This window comes from Cetorhinus maximus, chromosome 19 (assembly GCF_964194155.1).
Source record: "Cetorhinus maximus chromosome 19, sCetMax3.hap1.1, whole genome shotgun sequence".
Lineage (NCBI taxonomy): Eukaryota > Metazoa > Chordata > Chondrichthyes > Lamniformes > Cetorhinidae > Cetorhinus > Cetorhinus maximus.
In genome coordinates, this window is record NC_135897.1 from 19,477,735 (window position 1) to 19,497,628 (window position 19,894).

General features: G+C 45.8%; 1 protein-coding gene across 1 annotated transcript in view; it reads left to right on the forward strand.

The window, feature by feature from the left end:
* The first annotated feature begins 4,286 nt into the window (after positions 1 to 4,286).
* Positions 4,287 to 19,894, forward strand: part of LOC144694305 (G-protein coupled receptor 55-like) — a 42,629-nt gene continuing 27,021 nt past the window's right edge. Inside the window, exon 1 of the mRNA XM_078564637.1 lies at positions 4,287 to 4,492. Coding sequence (XP_078420763.1) covers positions 4,287 to 4,492 — 206 coding nt within the window. The remainder of the gene's footprint in view (positions 4,493 to 19,894) is intronic.

Below are 19,894 nucleotides of genomic sequence, written 5' to 3' on the forward strand. Positions count from 1 at the left end.
CAGTGTTTGCTGTTTTCTTTATATCTCAGTTCCGCAGAACATGCCCTTTAGGCTTCCGTCTAAACAGAAGTCTTAATAACATAATTCCCAACTTTCTGATAGGAACTTTTAGTTGCAAAACAAGAAAAACTGAAACAAGGGACAGCAACATGTTTTAATCCCCTCCCTACATGCCTGACCTGAACTTGACAACTGATCAACACTATATATTTCCCAATGATATATTGAGCAATGTTGTAAAAATAGGGAAGCTTTGGAAGATGGGGGTTAACTCTGATTTAAATGTACTGTTGGTTTTACCCTTTCTAGGGCTTAATAATGTTTGCCAGTGAGAGTCGGGCCTTGGCACACTCCTGGTTTTGCTTCTTATCTCAAAACAACTACTCAGACACGCCCAATGCTTTGCTTAGATACACAAAACAGCAGTAACACCCTGACTTCTGTGTTACCACAATGCCTCTGCCACCAGCACAGGAAATCATGAACTACTACACACCCAACCTTTTAATAGCATACAGATCAAAAGGTCAAGCTTCACCCAGTTAATTTATTTTCTCATTGTTCTATCAATACAACTGTCTCATAGTTGCCCATTACTCAGTCCATGCACCAGATCCACAGCCACCCATTCAATCACCTCACCCATCACTCAGTCTGTGCACTGGGCTCAGCCACCCATTCAATCACCTCGCCCATCACTCAGTCTGTGCACTGGGCTCAGCCACCCATTCAATCACCTTGCCCATCACTCAGTCTGTGCACCAGATCCACAGTCACCCATTCAATCACCTCGCCCATCACTCAGTCTGTGCACCAGATCCACAGTCACCCATTCAATCACCTCGCCCATCACTCAGTCTGTGCACTGGGCTCAGCTGCCCATTCAATCACCTCGCCCATCACTCAGTCTGTGCACTGGGCTCAGCTGCCCATTCAATCACCTCGCCCATCACTCAGTCCATGCACCGGATCCACAGCCACCCATTCAATCACCGCACCCATCACTCAGTCTGTGCACTAGGTCCACAGTCACCCATTCAATCACTTCGCCCATCACTCAGTCTGTGCACTGGGCTCAGCTGCCCATTCAATCACCTCGCCCATCACTCAGTCCATGCACCGGATCCACAGCCACCCATTCAATCACCGCGCCCATCACTCAGTCTGTGCACTAGGTCCACAGTCACCCATTCAATCACTTCGCCCATCACTCAGTCTATGCACCGGGTCCACCCATTCAATCACCTCGCCCTCACTCAGTCCATGCACCGGGTCCACAGTCACCCATTCAATCACCTCGCCCATCACTCAGTCCATGCACCGGGTCCACAGTCACCCATTCAATCACCTCGCCCATCACTCAGTCCATGCACCGGGTCCACAGTCACCCATTCAATCACCTCGCCCATCACTCAGTCCATGCACCGGGTCCACAGTCACCCATTCAATCACCTCGCCCATCACTCAGTCCATGCACCGGGTCCACAGTCACCCATTCAATCACCTCGTCCATCACTCAGTCCATGCACCGGGTCTACAGTCACCCATTCAGTCTACTCGCCATCACTCAGTCCATGCACCAGGCTCAGCCACCCATTCAATCACCTCGCCCATCACTCAGTCTGTGCACCAGATCCACAGCCACCCATTCAATCACCTCGCCCATCACTCAGTCTGTGCACTGGGCTCAGCTGCCCATTCAATCACCTCATCCATCACTCAGTCTATGCACCGGGTCCACCCATTCAATCACCTCGCCCTCACTCAGTCCATGCACCGGGTCCACAGTCACCCATTCAATCACCTCGCCCATCACTCAGTCCATGCACCGGGTCCACAGTCACCCATTCAATCACCTCGCCCATCACTCAGTCCATGCACCGGGTCCACAGTCACCCATTCAATCACCTCGCCCATCACTCAGTCCATGCACCGGGTCCACAGTCACCCATTCAATCACCTCGCCCATCACTCGGTCCATGCACCGGGTCCACAGTCACCCATTCAATCACCTCGTCCATCACTCAGTCCATGCACCGGGTCTACAGTCACCCATTCAGTCTACTCGCCATCACTCAGTCCATGCACCAGGCTCAGCCACCCATTCAATCACCTCGCCCATCACTCAGTCCATGCACCGGATCCACAGCCACCCATTCAATCACCTCGTCCATCACTCAGTCTGTGCACTCGGTCCACAGTCACCCATTCAATCACTTCGCCCATCACTCAGTCTATGCACCGGGTCCACCCATTCAATCACCTCGCCCTCACTCAGTCCATGCACCGGGTCCACAGTCACCCATTCAATCACCTCGCCCATCACTCAGTCCATGCACCGGGTCCACAGTCACCCATTCAGTCTACTCGCCATCACTCAGTCCATGCACCAGGCTCAGCCACCCATTCAATCACCTCGTCCATCACTCAGTCCATGCACCAGATCCACAGTCACCCATTCAATCACCTCGCCCATCACTCAGTTTATGCACCAGGCTCAGCCACCCATTCAATCACCTCACCCATCACTCAGTCTGTGCACTCGGTCCACAGTCACCCATTCAATCACTTCGCCCATCACTCAGTCTATGCACCGGGTCCACCCATTCAATCACCTCGCCCTCACTCAGTCCATGCACCGGGTCCACAGTCACCCATTCAATCACCTCGCCCATCACTCAGTCCATGCACCGGATCCACAGTCACCCATTCAATCACCTCGCCCATCACTCAGTCCATGCACCGGGTCCACAGCCACCCATTCAGTCTACTCGCCATCACTCAGTCCATGCACCAGGCTCAGCCACCCATTCAATCACCTCATCCATCACTCAGTCCATGCACCAGATCCACAGTCACCCATTCAATCACCTCGCCCATCACTCAGTTTATGCACCAGGCTCAGCCACCCATTCAATCACCTCGCCCATCACTCAGTCCATGCACCGGATCCACAGTCACCCATTCAATCACCTCGCCCATCACTCAGTCCATGCACCGGATCTACAGTCACCCATTCAATCACCTCGCCCATCACTCAATCCGTGTACTGGGTCCACAGTCACCCATTCAATCACCTCACCCATCACTCAGTCTATGCACCGGGTCCACAGTCACCCATTCAATCATCTCACCCATCACTCAGTCCATGCACCAGATCTACAGTCACCCATTCAATCACCTCGCCCATCACTCAGTCTGTGCACTCTTCCCAGTCACTCACTCAATCCATTCACCTTATCATCACTGAATTTATGACACAAAAGAAACCTACAGCCCAGCTCTTGATGTTGAGTTTCGTACATTAATCCCGTTGTCTTAGCCTTTTTGAAAAATGCTTTTATAATTTCATATTTTCACATACTTGCCCAATTCCCTTTTAAATGGCTCAGGATATTGTGCCTCTGTAGTCATTCAGGGTAAAACATTTCATGTTCTATTAATCCTCTGTGTGAGAAAATCTTACCATGTCCACAAATCTTTACACAAAGTTAGGGGGAGAGCTGCTGTCTTCACTAGAAAATCTCTGCCACTCACTTCCCTCTCACACAGTATGTATTACTCAAGCCTGCTAATCTAGATATTTCTTTCTCAGTCTGACAATCAATCTGTATTAGCCAGTCTGACAATCCATATCTCTAACCTCATCCACCACTCTCACCAAGTGAAGCCTCTTCCTTCTTGGCGATTCAGCTTCCAATGATGCACCAGGTCTTTGAACGATCAAGGAGACTGGAATGTCTGGCACAGAGGTTCCCTGCCCTTGGGCCTGGACAGTAAGTAGTCTAATTTCCGAGAGACAATTTCAGGATCGATTATTTCCTCTGCCACTGTTAATGGAAATTCTGTACTAGTGTAGTGTAGCATTTACTTCCAAGGTTGATTTGGGCTTTGGTATCTTTTGGTATCTTTTTTGTCACCTTACTCTGCCTTTGAGAGTGCCTTCATGATGCCTTGATAACCAGGTAAGCTTTTGGAATATGCTCCAGATAAATAATTGAAGTTCACCTATGCCTTCTGTTAGGGGCAGTTGAGGAAGGCAAAACTGAACCCCTTTTTTTTTAGCCTTCTGTTCGTGGGCAGAGGTATTTTAATTTTTGAAATAAGCTGTGGCGTGTGTGTGTGTTTGTTTGTGAGGTCAATTTCTAAAGTGACTCACAGCGAACTCTCTTTTGGGTTAGATAAGGAGTATAGTTTATTTGCACATTCCAACCCAGGGAATAGTCACAACTTCACACACACGCAAGCACACAATAAGAGGATAGGAAAGAAGAGTTTTTACAACTATGAATAGCTTAAAGAAAAAGCATCCCAAATGTGGATCTCAGTTCACATGTTTGCCAGAGTCCAGAAAGTCAGAGTCCAGTGAGGGCTCCTTCACGGACGAGCTACAGTTCAGCTGGCTGAAGCAGGATTTTTACAGAATTCCTCTAAAGTTGATGGTGACACAGCCAGGTGAGGCTGGTATCCAGAGGCTTGGTCTGCTCATCAGGTGATTGTAAGAATCTTCCAGAGAAACAGGGTTAGAGGAGGCTTAGACTTGATGCAGACTGTTGGTCAGCCTGGAGTCCTGCTCTGATGTTCGCAGACTGAGTTGCGAGTTTGTAGTATTAAAACTTTGCAAAGGCCAGAAGCTTAGGTCATGTGATTTTGTCCATTAATGATTCCGTTGCAGGCAAAGAAAAAGTTTCTATGCCTCTGGTCAAAATCCATTGTTTACCTTAGGAGATAAATGGTGGCTTTTAGTGCCTCTGCAGGTATAACAAGTTTCAATGACTTTCCTTTTGCTATAGGACTAGGCTAGGGAGATGGATTGTCTGCTGGTCCCTGGTTTCATTGATTATAATGTGTCCTCACATTGAGAGGTGTGAGATTCCACAAGAATGATGGTTGAGTTTTTGTCCTGTAACTGATGTTGGAAATTTCCAGAAACTGTAGCCAACTTGTGAATCCGGTGAGCTGTAGCAGCTACTTTTTTGGTTCAGCAAAGTCCACTTTTTAAATAAGCAAAAAGGTAGGCTTGATTTAACAGTTTATGATCTCTTGCATGTCTTAGGGACATGACTCAGAGCTCTGAAGAAGAGTCATACGGATTCGAAACGTTAACTCTGTCTTTCTCTCCACAGATGCTTTTAGAGCTATTTGTGGTATATATAAGCGATTTAGACTTGAATGTAGGAGGGTTGATCAGTGAGTTCGCGGATGAAAATTGGTGGGGTGGTAAATAGTGAGGAGGATAGCCTTAGATTACAGGAGTATATAGATGGGCTGGTCAGATGGGCTGATCAGTGGCAAATGGAATTTAATCCGGATAAATTTGAGGTGATGCACTTGGGCAGGACAAACAAGGCACGGGAATACACAATGAGTGTAGGACCCTGGGAAGTACCAAGGATCAGAGGGACCTTGGTGTGCATGTCCACCGGTCCCTAAAGGTAGCGGGACAGGTAGATAAGGTGGTTAAGAAGGCATATGGGATACTTGCCTTTATTAGCCAAGGCATGGAATATAAGAGCAGCGAGGTTATGCTGGAACTGTATAAAACGCTGGTTAGGCTACAGCTAGAGTATTGCATGCAGTTCTGGAATCCGCATTGTAGGAAGGATGTGATTGCACTAGAGAGAGTGCAGAGGAGATTTACCAGGATGTTGCCTGGGCTGGAGAGTTTTAATAATGAGGAGAGGTTGGATAGACTGCGGTTATTTTTCCTGGAGCAGAGGAGTTTGAGGGGGGACATGATTGAGGTGTATAAAATTATGAGGGGCATAGATAGGGTAGGCAGGAAGGAACTTTTCCCCTTGGTGGAGGGATCAATAACCAAGCGGCATAGATTTAAGGTAAGAGGCAGGAGGTTTAGAGGGGATGTGAGGAAGAATTGTTTCACCCAGAGGGTGGTGGGAATCTGGAACTCACTGCCTGAAAGGGTGGTAGAGGCAGAAACCCTCATAACATTTAAGAAGTATTTGGATGTGCACTTGCGATGCCATGGCATACAAAGCTATGGGCCTAGTGCTGGAAAATGGGATTAGAATAGTTAGATACTTGTTTGACCGGCGCAGGCTTGATGGGCCAAAGAGCCTTTTTCTGTGCTGTAGACCTCTATGACTCTATGACTCTACCTGCTGAGTTTTTCTAGCATTTTCTGTTTTTGTTTTAGATCTCCAGCATCCACAGTATTTTGCTTTTATCTTAGAGTTTTAACAAGTTCATGTATTGGACCTGGCATTATGATTGGCCTTTCCTCATACTATCCACCGTAAAATTAAGCTCATCTAAAATTCTGCAGCCTGTATCATAACAGGCACTAAGTCTCATTTGTCCATCATCCTAGTTTTCACAACCTACATTGGCTCCCAATATAGAAGCGCTTTGATTTCATCCCTCATGTTCAGCTCCCTCCATGGCCTTGCCCCATTCTACCTCTGTAAACTTCTCCAGTCCACAATATTCTAAGAATTCTGCAGTCCTTCAGTTCTGACCTCCTGTGCAGCCGCCACTTTCTTCGTCCACCATTGATGGCTGTGCCTTTTTTTAATATGGGCCCCAAGTTCTGGAATTTCCTTCCTAAGTCTCTCTGTCTCTCTCTTTCTTCTCCTTAAAGATGATTCTTAAAAGCTACTCCTTTGATGAAGATTTTCTGCTAAGTGCCACAGCTTGCGAGCTTTTCTGGTGTTCTCTTGTGCAAGTCTGGCCAATCTAGTTAAGTCTTCCCTTAACAACGTTATATTCAACTGTATCTCAGTTCTTGTCTGAGGTCTTCCGCGACTACATCTCTGATTAGTGTTAATGAACTGTGAACTAATGTCACATAAAATGAACCCTGTAGATTAATGGGCCACTACCTGTAAGGAAACAGGAAATATTGCATCATTCTGCTCAGTGTATGAATGTAAGCTATCAGTCAGTGTGCCATCAAACCTCTCTGTCAATCCACTTGTCTGAGGATGTTCAAAGAGAGTGTTTCAAAGATGTGCTTTATAGAATATTAATTTGTAATGTCATCTCCTGGATATAAATATATATGTATTATATATATGTATATATAGAACATTTTGAAAAGGACAATTTGTACTAAATAAAGGACACTGGCCTACAGCAACTACTTGGTTGCATTTGAGAATGCCACATGCGACTTTATGGAGACAGAGTCTACAGAGTTCTCAGAGACAATAGCTAAGGTAAGTCTCAGGTTGAAACCAGAGAGAGGTCACATTATCCAGCTCTAGGATGTAAAATATGATAGGTTTGAATTAACAGGCAGAGACTGCCACAGGGACAGTAGATGCAACAGCCTTGCCCCCTTTCTCTCTGAAACTTCTCTCAACAAAGCTGAACCCTGTTTGTGGTTTAAAAACCCACCAGAAGACCTCATTGCTGCAAACCGTGAATTCTTAAAGGAGATACCTACTCAATACCACTGTCTTCAAGATATAAAAGAACCAACCAGACACAACTGCAGAGTGACTATTTCAGTGAGAAATCAAAGTACCAGCAGCCATCAAGGAAAGTGACTCTCTAGCTGGAAGAAGCATTCGGACAATCCTGAATAATTTTTCTGACTTTACCTTGTTTTACTTGGCCAATTTTTAACATCTGATACTCTGGAAAGTTTATTTATTTTTTGTGCATGCCTGAGGAAGTTGTGTGTGTGTTTTTTGCATTAGTGGAAAGTTGGACAGATTAATATATTTTAAAGTTTTTTGTTAATAATTTCTATAATTTTTCAGAAGTTATCTATCTCAGAGTGTGAGCTTGGGAATTCGATGCACTGAGGGAGGAGAGTGCTGTTCACATAAGTAGCTACCTTAACTTTGAGTTTAATAGGTCGTGGAGAGTGGCTGACCAGTTTAAAAGAGATAGGGGGCTCAGTCTGTGGACTGACCGCATTCTGAGAAAAATCCAAGTGTGACGTCATAGGGAAACAGGTAAGTGATTTGTTGGTGAGTATTTTGCTCATTTATCTTTCAAAACTCGTGTAATTTATTAGTAATTGTGAGGCTTTATTAGTGGTTTACTAGCAGTAGTAAAGCTTATTAGAAGTAGTAGGGCTTATTAATTATAAATTAAGAAAATAACTATAAATTAATTAACACAAAGTAAAGATGGCAGGGCAGGTGATGTTGTGACTGCAGAATATGCGAGTCTCCTGTACACCAGTGTGACCCAGGGTAAACACGTCTGTAGTAAGTATCTGTGGCTTGAGGAGCTTGACTGGCTTAGTCATTGAGCTGGAGGCCAAGCTGCAGACACTGCAATGCATCAGGGAGGGGGAAAGTTACCTGGATGCTTGGTTCCAGAAGGCAATCACACTCTTGAGGATTAGGTCAGTGATCAGGGACAGGAGAGTGTGACAGCAAGTGAGGCAGGTATGGGGATTTTTCTTTTTATTCATGGGATATGGGCATCACTAAGTGCCCTTTTCCTGAGGACATTTAAGAGCTAACCACATTGCTGTGGGTCTGAAGTCACATGTAGGCAGGTAAGGACAGCAGATTTCCTTCCCTAAAGGACATTAGTGAACCAGATGGGTTTTTACAACAATCAATAATGGTTTCATGGTCATCATTGGACTTTTAATTCCAGATTTTTATTGAATTCAAATTCCACCATCTGCCATGACGGGATTTGAACCCAAGTTCCTGGAGCATTACATTGGATCTCTGGATTACTAGTCCAGCGACGATACCACTATGCGATCACCTCCCCATTGAGAAGATAGAAGTGGGAGAGCCTCAGCCCTTGCAATTGTCCAACAGGTTTGAGGTTCTTGCAGCTTGTGTGGATGAAAGTGAGGGCTGCAGGTGGATGAGCGATCTGACCATGGCACTGTGGTATAGGAAGCCATTCAAGTAGGAATGTAGTGATAGTAGGAGACTGTATAGTCAGGGGGATAGACACAGTTTTCTTCAGCTAACAGTGAGAATCCAGGAGGCTGTGTCACCTGCTTGGTGCCAGGGACATCATTTGAGTGCAGGAGAGGAACTTGTAGTGGGAGTGGGAGGATCCAGTTTTTGTGGTTCACGAAGGTACCAAAGACATAAGTAGGACTGGGAAAGAAGTTCTGCTTAAGGAATATGAGTAGCTAGGTGCTTAGTTAAGAGGCAGAAACTCAAATGATTATTACTATTACAAAAGAAAACATCCTTTAAAATATTCCTTTCACCGTTCATACCAATCCCTGTTATTAGGATTTTCTTTTTTGTTTAATGCTTTGTTTAGTGGTCAACAGGTGTTGAGATTGAAGGTGCCTCTCTCAACAGTGTCTGTGGATCACGGATGGTCTTCAAGCCATGCCTGATGACTACAAATGTACTTAATTTCATTTGTAAATCTGCTATTTGATTTAAGGCACTTTTTATACCTTTGGGGATAGGGTTAACAAATTAATTCTACTTTGCAGCCACCACACTCTGTAAATCATGTTAATAAGTGTATTTAACAGTGGACCATCCCCACTCCTCTTCCCCAGTGGCCAGATTTTAACCCCATCACTCTTTAATCAAGTATTGAAAATCTTGTTGCTTTCACTACTTTAAACTGACTTTCTTTAAAACTAATCTCATTACTAATTCAATCACATTTCGACTTGGATGCTCCACTCTTAATTCTTCATATTCACCTCTGCCTCCCACACTGCCTCAGTCTCTGAAGCTGCCTCCAGGAAGTGTGGTTTCATCGCTGATGCAAACACTTCCTTTCCCCGTAATAATGCCTAGCTCTCTATCAAGATCCCATTGAAACTCCCTCTGCATTGAATGTGATAGCTGCTTTCAGCAGCACTGTTACAACATGATATCTTGTGCTTTAGTCAACTGGGAAATCAACATTAAAAAGAGAAGATGAGAGAAAACTGGAAGCAGAGGAAGCAAGTCAGGAGCAAAGGAAGGTAGAATGAGGTAAGGACTTCTAATCTCCTGGGTCAGAAGCAAGTGGAGTCAGAGCATGTTTCATGGTCCCTAATTTCAATGTAGATGCAAGGAGTCCAAATAGTGTGTAAGATGGGCATTAGAAGGAATTAGAGAAGGAATTAGTTTCATGGGGAGCACTGACTAGCAGTATGGATAAAATAGAGAGGTAAGAAATGGTGTGGTGAAGTGAACAGCGATTGCTAATGATGCCGGAAAGATCAGCTGCCAGACATCTAGTTCTCCTTGTACCCTGCCCAGGAGTCTGAGAGATGCTAGAAGAGCCTCACTATACTTTGGAGCAAGGTTCACATCTTGGATACACTTGAGCTTGGTAGAGAGTTAGAAGTTATTGAGAGCAAAAGAAGTGGTTTGGCATGGATGATGAAGCCAAAGCTCTTGGAGGCATCTTCAGTGATGTGGAAATGTTTGGGAGCTCCTGTTCAGGCCACAGGAGATAGCCAAGCCAAGATTGTCGACGAAGTAAAGAATAAGATTGCGAATGAGACAGAAAGGAGGCGGCCTAAAAATCTGATCGCCTGTTTTCCATTTCTCAGGTGCTAAATGGCCTCCTAAGTGTTCAATATGGTGGGCAGAAAATGCCATCTGGCATACTGGCACAGTCAAATAGGAATCCAGGACCCCTGACTGAAACAGGTGTAAGGCTCTTTGCATATGCAAATAATAGACTTAATGCCTATTTGAGGACATTCTGCAATATTAAGATAGCCAGAGGTAGCTGGCTTTCAGGAAAATGTGGCCTATGTGCGGCTTATCTTGCAGTCCTTAAAGGGGCTGCTGCAGGCCACTGTCAAAAAGTAAGGTTTAAAAATATACTTGCCTCCAGTGTGGATCCTGCTCCTTCTTAGTCCACATTCATAGCATGCGGACCACTGTCAGTCACCGCTTCCTCCTGGCCCATTGCCACCCAACTTCTCCAATCCCTGCCATTGCCAACCTTCCTCCCATTCGCCATTGCTCCTACTCCTGGTCCAATTTGAGGACTTAACTGAAGATTGCAGCCGGTGTCTCTTTGGTCCCTCTTTTCTGGCGAGCTGCCTGAGGATGGCAATTATACATCTGCAACTTGCTGATTTGATGACATTGAAGCTAAAAGTCCAATATCAGGTGGGCCAGGTACATCATCGAGTAGGTGAACACTTGCTACCGTGTCATGATGCTTTTCTGTTAAGGCAGTTAAATATCCAAGAAATGTTCTTGCAGCTCAGACCATGGGTTCACAATGGTTACCTGGGAGTCAAGGGCTAACCCCAAACAGCAATGAGTTATAGCTCCAGTGCAAAACCTGAGGAAATGGCATCAGACAAAGCACAGAGTGCCATGTGGATTGGAAAGGATGCAAACCACCAGCACCCTGAAAGAAAGAAAATAGAATTTTCATTTATATACAACCTTTTACAACCTCAGAACAACCACTGAATTACTTTCAAAGCATAGTCACCTGTAGGCAACACAGCCATTTGCACACAGTAAACTCCCAATCTGAAAATGCCCAAATCATCTGTTTTAGTGATAAATATTGGCCAGGACACTGGAGAGGACTCCCAAACTCTTTTTCAAAATAGTGCCATGGAACCTTTAACACCCCATTAACTCCAATGCCCTGGGCAGCTCAGGTTCCCGTTCTTGTTCACGGTCCAGTTCCCTGCTGGAAGTGTGTACCTGTGGGCATTGTTCAAGGGCAGGAACAAGATTGGCAGTGAAATCCTTGTTGATCTTATAGTCAGAATTCAGTGCTAGATTTCCTGTTTCAGGGTCAATTGTTTTACTAAATGGTGCATCAAGACAACTGAATGGGGAAACAGGACCTTAGTTTATGTCATGACCACAAGACATCCAACGGTGTAGCACTCTTTTGGTGCTGCACTGAAGCGTTGGGCTAGATTGTGTGCTTAAAGTTTGTTCTTGGAACTTAACCCCATGATCTTCTAACTCAGAAGCATGAGTGCGACCACTAAGCTGTGGCTGGGTCCAGTGTTTCACTGTTTAATTCTCGTGTTTGGACTAATTGAGGCGTGGAATGGAACTATAATATGGTGCTTTAAGGGAGTCCTGCATCAGTGTGACTTGCTGCATCCTTCAAAGTATTGCTATTGAGGTCATCATCTTCAAGGTGGAAGAAGACAATCAAAGATCAAGGTTGAAAAGCCCAAGCCAATAGCAAGAGGAACTCTTAATTAAAAAGATAATTCAGATTCCCTGTCCACAACATGCCTGTGGTAGCAACATGGGCTTTTTCATCAGAAGCATCTCAATAGGGACAGTGGTGGTGTAGTGGTATTGTCACTGGACTGGTATTCCAGACTCCCAGAGTAATACTCTGGCGACGTGTGTTTGAAACCCACCATGATAGATGGTGCCAAAGGAAAGGCCACGCTGGCTCTTGCTGTCTTCATCAACATGTTTAGGCATCTATACTAAAGGATATAACTGACCTATACACATCCTGCAAAGTAAATGGAATCATTTCATATCCATGGTGTCACTGCCTCTTTCATCCCATGGGCTTCAATTTTGTTAAGGGATTTATTTATTATGTGACATTTCAACAATTGCCTTTTGAAAGTCATACACAACATCAACCCGGCTACCCTCTTCATTACCATATAATGCCCCAAATGTTCCAATATGGGGAAAGGCGAATGACTCAACTTGAGTCTCTGATGCGCCTTGGTACCCTGAGCGAGACCCAACATGCATGGTACTTATGCAGGAATTTAAACTTGCGATTGCTGTTTTTACACTAACTGGATTGCTGCATGATTCTCTACGACTGTGGTATCAGATGGCCAGAACCATGGAGACTTGGGCTATGTGCCCTATACTTATGCTGGTTTTTACACAGGTTTACTTAGAGCCTTTCATAGCAGGTATAAAACCTGCTGAGCAGCGTAACTCTCAAGTAAATCAGCTGCAATGTCAAAACACAACGGCAGACACAACAACGTTCAACCCCATTCTGATTCTGCACAGCACACCGCCAACGATGTTCGCCCCCAGTCCAGGCTTACCCTCCACACTCATTCAGCCCCTCCCGACAATGCTCACCCCCCCACTCCCAGCAAATGTTCATCACCCCCTACGCCAGCAATTCTCAACCCTCACCCAAAAATGTTCACCCCCCCCCACCTTTCTCGGTAACGTTGACCCCCTTCCAACCAGGTTTGTTGCCTACCTGGCTCACCCTCCCTCCCTCAACCTGTCATGCACCCCTCTCAGTTCACCTTCTGGAATCCCTTGTTGGGGGTGAGGTGGTGATCACTGTTGGGGGTTGAGGGAGGGGGTGTGAGCATTGTTAGTGATGGGGAGATTGTGCTGTGTTGGGGTTGACAGCTCTATTTAAAACAATGTAAGGCAGTGAACTGAAGATAGACCTTAAGGTGCATATCTTCAGCTAATGGTGAGAACAGGAGGTGTGGCTGTGCTGGAATTACAGTCAACGCTTGACCCCTTGACTGTGTTAGTCCCTGCATCCCTGCTGGAACTGGTATCGCAAGGTGCAAAGGCTTTAGAGTAAAATGGTAAATTGGTAGATTAAATTGCAGTCAGCGGTGGGCACATCTGTTTTATCACTGACTGGAAAATCTATGCCCAAACAACTCAATTAATTAGTCAAATATAACTTTCCTTTAACAAATGAATGCCCGCATTAATTTATTAACCCATATTTTTCCAGCAACAATTAATTTTGTCTGAATTATTGCCTCCAAAAGTTTCTCCAATACTGGTGTTAGACTGATGAGCCTGTAATTGCCATGTTTTTCCCTGTTACATTGTTATATTATTCGTGAAGAGTTAGGAGCTATATTGCTAAGCATATGTGTACCTGTGTCCAGGGTGCCACATTCACTCATGCACTGCAGTCAGGTGCCAAGCAACAGCGTATCAGTCTGCAGCACGTGGTCTGATCAGTGAAATAGATTTGAAAAAAGCTCTGGCATTTTGTGTCTAAAAGTGTGATGATTTGGAACTGCTGGAACCACAAGAGAGAACAATCCCTCTCCCCCTTTTTAAAACCAAGGTTTAATATTTGCAATCCTCCAGTCCTCTGGCACCACTCCCATATCAAAGGAGGATTGGAAGATCCTCAATTTCCATCCACTCTCGGCAACCTAGGATCCATCCCATCCGGACTGAATGACTTTTCTACTTCCAGCACTGTTAACCTTTTCAGTACTTTATTTTTTATCCTATCCAATGTCTCCACTACCTTCTTCTTTACTGTGACTTTGGCAACATCCTGTTCAGTGAAGACAGATATTTTTTATTATTCATTCACGCGATCTGGGCTTCGCTGGCTGGGCCAGCATTTATTGCCCATTCCAATTGTCCTTGAGAAAGTGGTGGTGAGCTGCCTTCTTGAAATGCTGCAGTCCATGTGGTGTAGGTAGACCCACTGTGCTGTTAGGGAGGGATTTCCAGGAATTTGACCCAGAGACAGTGAAGGAGCAGTGATATGTTTCCAAGTCAGGATGGTGAGTGACTTGGAGGGGAACTTCCAGGTGATGGTGTTCCCATGTGCCTGCTACCTTGTCCTCCTAGTTGGTAGTGGTCGTGGGTTTGGAAGGTGCTGCCTAAGGAGCCTTGGTGAATTCCTGCAGTGCATCTTGTAGACGGTACACACTGCTGCTACTGTGCGTCGCTGGTAGAGGGAGTGAATGTTTGTGGATGTGGTGCCAATCAAGCGGGCTGCTTTGTCTTGGACAGTGTCAAGTTTATTGAGTGTTGTTAGAGCTGCACTCATCCAAGCAAGTGGAGAATATTCCATCACACTCCTGACTTGTGCCTTGTAGATGGTGGACAAGCAAAGTGCTCATTTAACATCATGGCCATGCCATCTACCTGCACAGAAGATCTTGTCTTTGGTTAATAATCGACCTCACCCTTCCTTTGGCTACACATTTAGAACCTTGGTGAGGCCACAGCTGGAGTACTGTGTGCAGTTCTGATCACCACATTATAGGAAGGATGTGATTGCACTGGAGGGGGTGCAGAGGAGATTCACCAGGATGTTGCCTGGGATGAAATATTTAAGTTATGAAGAGAAGTTGGATAGACTTGAGTTGTTTTCGTTGGAGCAGAGAAGACTGAGGGGCGACCCGATCGAGGTGTACAAGATTATGAGGGGCATGGACAGGGTGGATAGGGAGCAGCTGTTCCCCTTAGTTGAAAGGTTAGTCATGAGGGGACGTAAGTTCAAGGTGAGGGGCAGGAGGTTTAGGGGGGATGTGAGGAAAAATGTTTTTACCCAGAGGGTGGTGACGGTCTGGAATGCGCTGCCTGGGAGGGTGGTGGAGGCAGGTTGCCTCACATCCTTTAAAAAGTACCTGGATGAGCACTTGGCACGTCAGAACATTCAAGGCTATGGGCCAAGTGCTGGTAAATGGGATTAGGTAGGTAGGTCAGGTGTTTCTCATGTGTCGGTGCAGACTTGATGGGCTGAAGGGCCTCTTCTGCACTGTGTGATTCTGTGATTTTGTGATTTATTATTTATATCTTTATAAAAAAACTTTTGGGCTCCTTATATGTTACCTGGTAATCTATTCTCATACACTCCAAGCCCCTCTTATTTCCTGTTTCAGTTCTTCCCTGTACTTTTGGTATTCAGCTTGGTTCTCTATTGAATTATGTACCTAACGTTTATTACAAGCTTCTTTTTTCTGTTTTATTTTAACCCCTAAAGGGGTTATTTTCATGAACTCATGAAAACATACATGGAATGGGTGCTGTGCTGATATAACACACCAGGATGAGAAATTCAGTGGTGACTAGTGACACTGCACAGGCTTACCCACATTCTATAGAGACAGGCAGCGCCATGGGCTGCTAAGCTCAGTGTCCATCATTGTTGTGGGTGTTGGCAGTCGCTTCCCATGTATAAAGGAAAATGGCACATGTGACTACATACAGCCCAACCAGCGAATGTGACACCAGGACTAGGCAACGCAGGTCCTGCAATGCTTTCATTGTCAAGAAATGAAAAGAGATGCTTGAAGCAGCAAGATGGGACATGCAGTAGCATTGCTTAAAGGTCCAAGCACCCTGATTGCAGGTAAGTAAAATTTATGCAACATTTTCCCCTGGAAAGTGTCTGGAAGTCCGCGGGAGTGTTATGCAAGGGGTTATGGTGAGTTCCTGCATTCACCAGAGAGTGTTGCCACATCTCCACCGGGAGGTCTGAGGAGTAGGTGATCTGTCTACTCAAAGGCTGCAGTGGGTATGGGTGGCAGTGCCTCTGAGCTTGCAGCATCACAGGGAGATGGAGCAGCAGCTGCAGAGAGAGAAAACTCCATGACTTCTCCTCTGCCAAATTGGATCCCAGCTCCTTGGCATTGACAGGAGGCTGTCTAGCAAGCCAGACAATATGCCCAGCATCCTGGTGTGCATGCTCAACCATGCCGTCCTGTATGCTATCCCATCGACGTCCTGAGTCCTTTGCAGTAGAATACTTCTGCGACCTTAACCTGCAGTGAGCTGGAAAATGAGATATCCTTTCCCCCGGTCTAGGTGCAGGCCACTCAAGCCTAGATAACTCACCACACGCTGATCCCAACTCTATGCTAACCTCCAAAGTAAGCAGTGCCAGTATCAGGGCCAGTGGCTGCAAACATCACATCAAGTGATGGGTCTTCTTCATCAATGCTGTGCTGTTGCCCTTTCCTCCTCCTGGGGCTCCTATGGCTGGGCAGGTGGGTGTTCCCGGGTGTCTGAAAGCAGGAACTCAGAAAGGGGAAGGTTGGTGTGACGGACGGGGGTCGGGTTGGCAGGCAAGAAGCCCATGGTTATACCATCAGCAGCTTGTTCAGCATGTCAGATAGCAGGATGAGGGGGTGCTGGGAGTTGAGAAGGGGAATAAGGCTGGAAGACATGGTCATCCTCGGTGATCCCAGTGATGTCAGATGCTACTGGTCCCCCTGCAGCCAGCACCATGATGTTGAGAACCATCTCCTCTGTAAGGTTCAGGAGATGCAGGTGCCATTGTTTCCCACCAGTTTTACTCTGCTCCCTCCTATTGTGAGCCACCTTGCCTTGCAAGGGAGAGGACAGAGTGTTTCCGTTTGTGTTGCACAGTGCCTGGCGATATGCCTGCCATTGCTGAATAGCTGGAGGTATGTGGAGGCAGGGAGAGGTGTGTTTGAGGCTGGTAGCATTGGTAGGTGTATGAGAGTGAGATGAAGTATCTGGAATTAGACATGAGTCCATCTAGAGGATCTAGCATCTAGTTTATACTCAAGTAGGAGTAAGGGTAAAATAAAAGTAAGGGTCCATAATTTATTTAGTTAAGATATATCTGGGGAGCTCAGTCCCATGATTTGCACATCCTGTGCTATGTGGGAAATCCTAGATGCCCCTGGCAGTCTGGATGACCATGTATGCGGGAGGTGTCTCCGACTGGAGCAACTCGAGCTCCGGGTTTTGGAGCTTGAGCAGCAGCTGGGGGCACTATGGTGCATTCACGAGGCTGAGAGATTCATGGATAGCACGTTTCAGGATGTGGTCACCCCACAGCTTAAGGATGTGCAAGCAGAGAGGGAATGGGTGACCTCTAGACAGAAGAAGGGGACCAGACAGGTAGTGAGGGAATCCCCTAAGTGCATCTCGCTCACAAACCATTTTTCAGCCTTGGAAAATGATGAAAGTGACGGTTCCTCTGTGGGGGCAACCAGAGCCAAGGCCATGGCACTGTGGGCAGTCCAGCTGCTCAGGGTGGGAGGAAGAAGGAGTGTGGAAGGGCAATAGTGGTGGATTCAGTGGATTCATTAGTAAGGGGAGTAGACAGGTGCTTCTACAGCCGTAGACGTGACTCCAGGATGGTATGTTGCCTCCCAGGTGCCAGGGTCAAGGCTGCAGGGCATTCTGAAGGGGAGGGTGAACAGCCAGAAGTCGTGATCCATGTTGGGACCAATGGCATAGGAAGAAAGAGAAATGAGGTCCTGCAGCAGACTTTAGGGAGTTGGTACAAAATTGAAAAGCAGGACTTCAAAGGTAATAATCTCCGGATTACTCCTGGTGCCACGCAGTAGTGAGTATAGGAACAGAAGGATGAAGCAGATGAATGTGTGGCTGGAGACATGGTGCAGGAGGGAGGGCTTTAGATTCCTGGGGTATTGGGACCATTTCTGGGGGAGGCGGGACCTGTACAAGTTGGACGGATTGCATCTGAACAGGGACGGGACCAACATCCTCGCGGGGAGGTTTCCTAATGCTATTGGGGCGGATTTAAACTAAATTGGCAGGGAGATGGGATCCTGAAAAGTAGTTCAGAGGGAGAGAAGCTGAGATGGAATTAAAAGTTAAAACGCTCGCGAGTGAACCTGGAAGGCAGAGAAAACATAGGCTAAATAAGAAAGATGTGAGTTTAGCAAGGCTAAGTGAAATATATTTTAATGCAAGGAGCCTGAGGAATAAGACAGATGAGCTGAGGGCACAGATAGGCATGTGGGAGTATGATATTATAGCTATGACCGAGACTTGGCTAAAAGAAGGACAGGATTGGCAGCTCAACATTCCTGGTTGTAGGGTATTCAGATGAGATAGAGAGGGGGATAGAAGAGGAGGGGGGTCGCAATATTGATCAAGGAATCAATTATAGCAGAGAGGGATATCTTGGAAGGATCATCAAATGAGGCCATATGGGTAGAAGTAAAAAACACAAAAGGGGCAAACATGCTGTTGGGTGTGTACTATAGGCCCCCAAACAGTCAGGGAGATAGAGGATCAAATATGTAATCAAATTTCAGAGAAATGTAAGAATAATAAGGCAGTAATAGTAAGGGATTTTAACTACCCAAATATTAACTAGGATAATTTTAGTGTGCAAGGTAGGGAGGGAACAAAATTCTTAAATTGTATCCAGGAGAACTTTTTTAGCCAGCATGTAGAAATCCCAACAAGGGAGGGGGCAGTTCTGGACCTAATATCTGGAAATGAGCCCGGGCAGGTGGAAGGCATATCAGTAGGGGAGCATTTTGGAGACAGTGACCATAACTCAGTTAGATTTAGAATAGTTATGGAAAAGGTAAGGTTGGGCGGAGAATATAAGTTCTAAACTGGGAAAAGGCTAATTTTACTAAACTGAGATATGATTTGGCCGAAGTGGATTGGGAGCAGCTACTTGCAGATAAAACTGTGTCAGAGCAGTGGGAGGCATTCAAGGAGGAAATAGCGAGAGTACAGGGCAAATATGTTCCTGTAAAGACAATGGGGGGGGACCAAGTCTGGAGAACCCTGGATATCAAGGGACATAAAGGTTAGGATTAAGGAAAAAAGAAAAGTTTATGGCAGACACTGAGGGCTCAATATGGCAGAGGCCCTAGAAAAGTATAAAAAGTGCAGGGGGGAGCTTAAAAAGGAAATTAGGAAAGCTAAGAGAGTGCATGAGGAAGCATTTGTGGGTAGAATACAGGAAAACCCAAAGGGCTTTTTAAATACATAAAGAGCAGGAGAATAACTAGGGAAAGAGTAGGGCCAATTTGGGACCATAGAGGTAATCTGTGTGTTGACCAGGAAGACATGGTTATAATCCTCAATGCATACTTCATGTTGGTTTTCACAATGGAATAGTATGACGCAGGTATAAACATCAGGGTGGAGGACTGTGAACTATTAGAGGAAATTAACATAGAGAGAGAGGAGATACTAATGGGTTTAGTGGCCTGAAAAGTGGATAAACCTGCAGGCCTGGATAAGACGTATCCCAGGCTATTGAGGAAGGCAAGGGAAGAGAAATCAGGGGCCCTGGCAGAAATTTTCAAATCCTCTTTGGCCACAGGTGAGGTGCCAGAGGACAGGAGGACTGCTAACGTTGTCCCATTATTAAAAAAGGGAGGAAGGGATAGAGTAGGAAATTACAGACCAGCCTGTCTAACCTCGGTGGCGGGGAAGTTACTGGGAAGAATTCTGAGGGACAGAATTCTGCGCTTGGAGAGATGTGAATTAATCAGGGATAGTCAGCATGGATTTGTTGA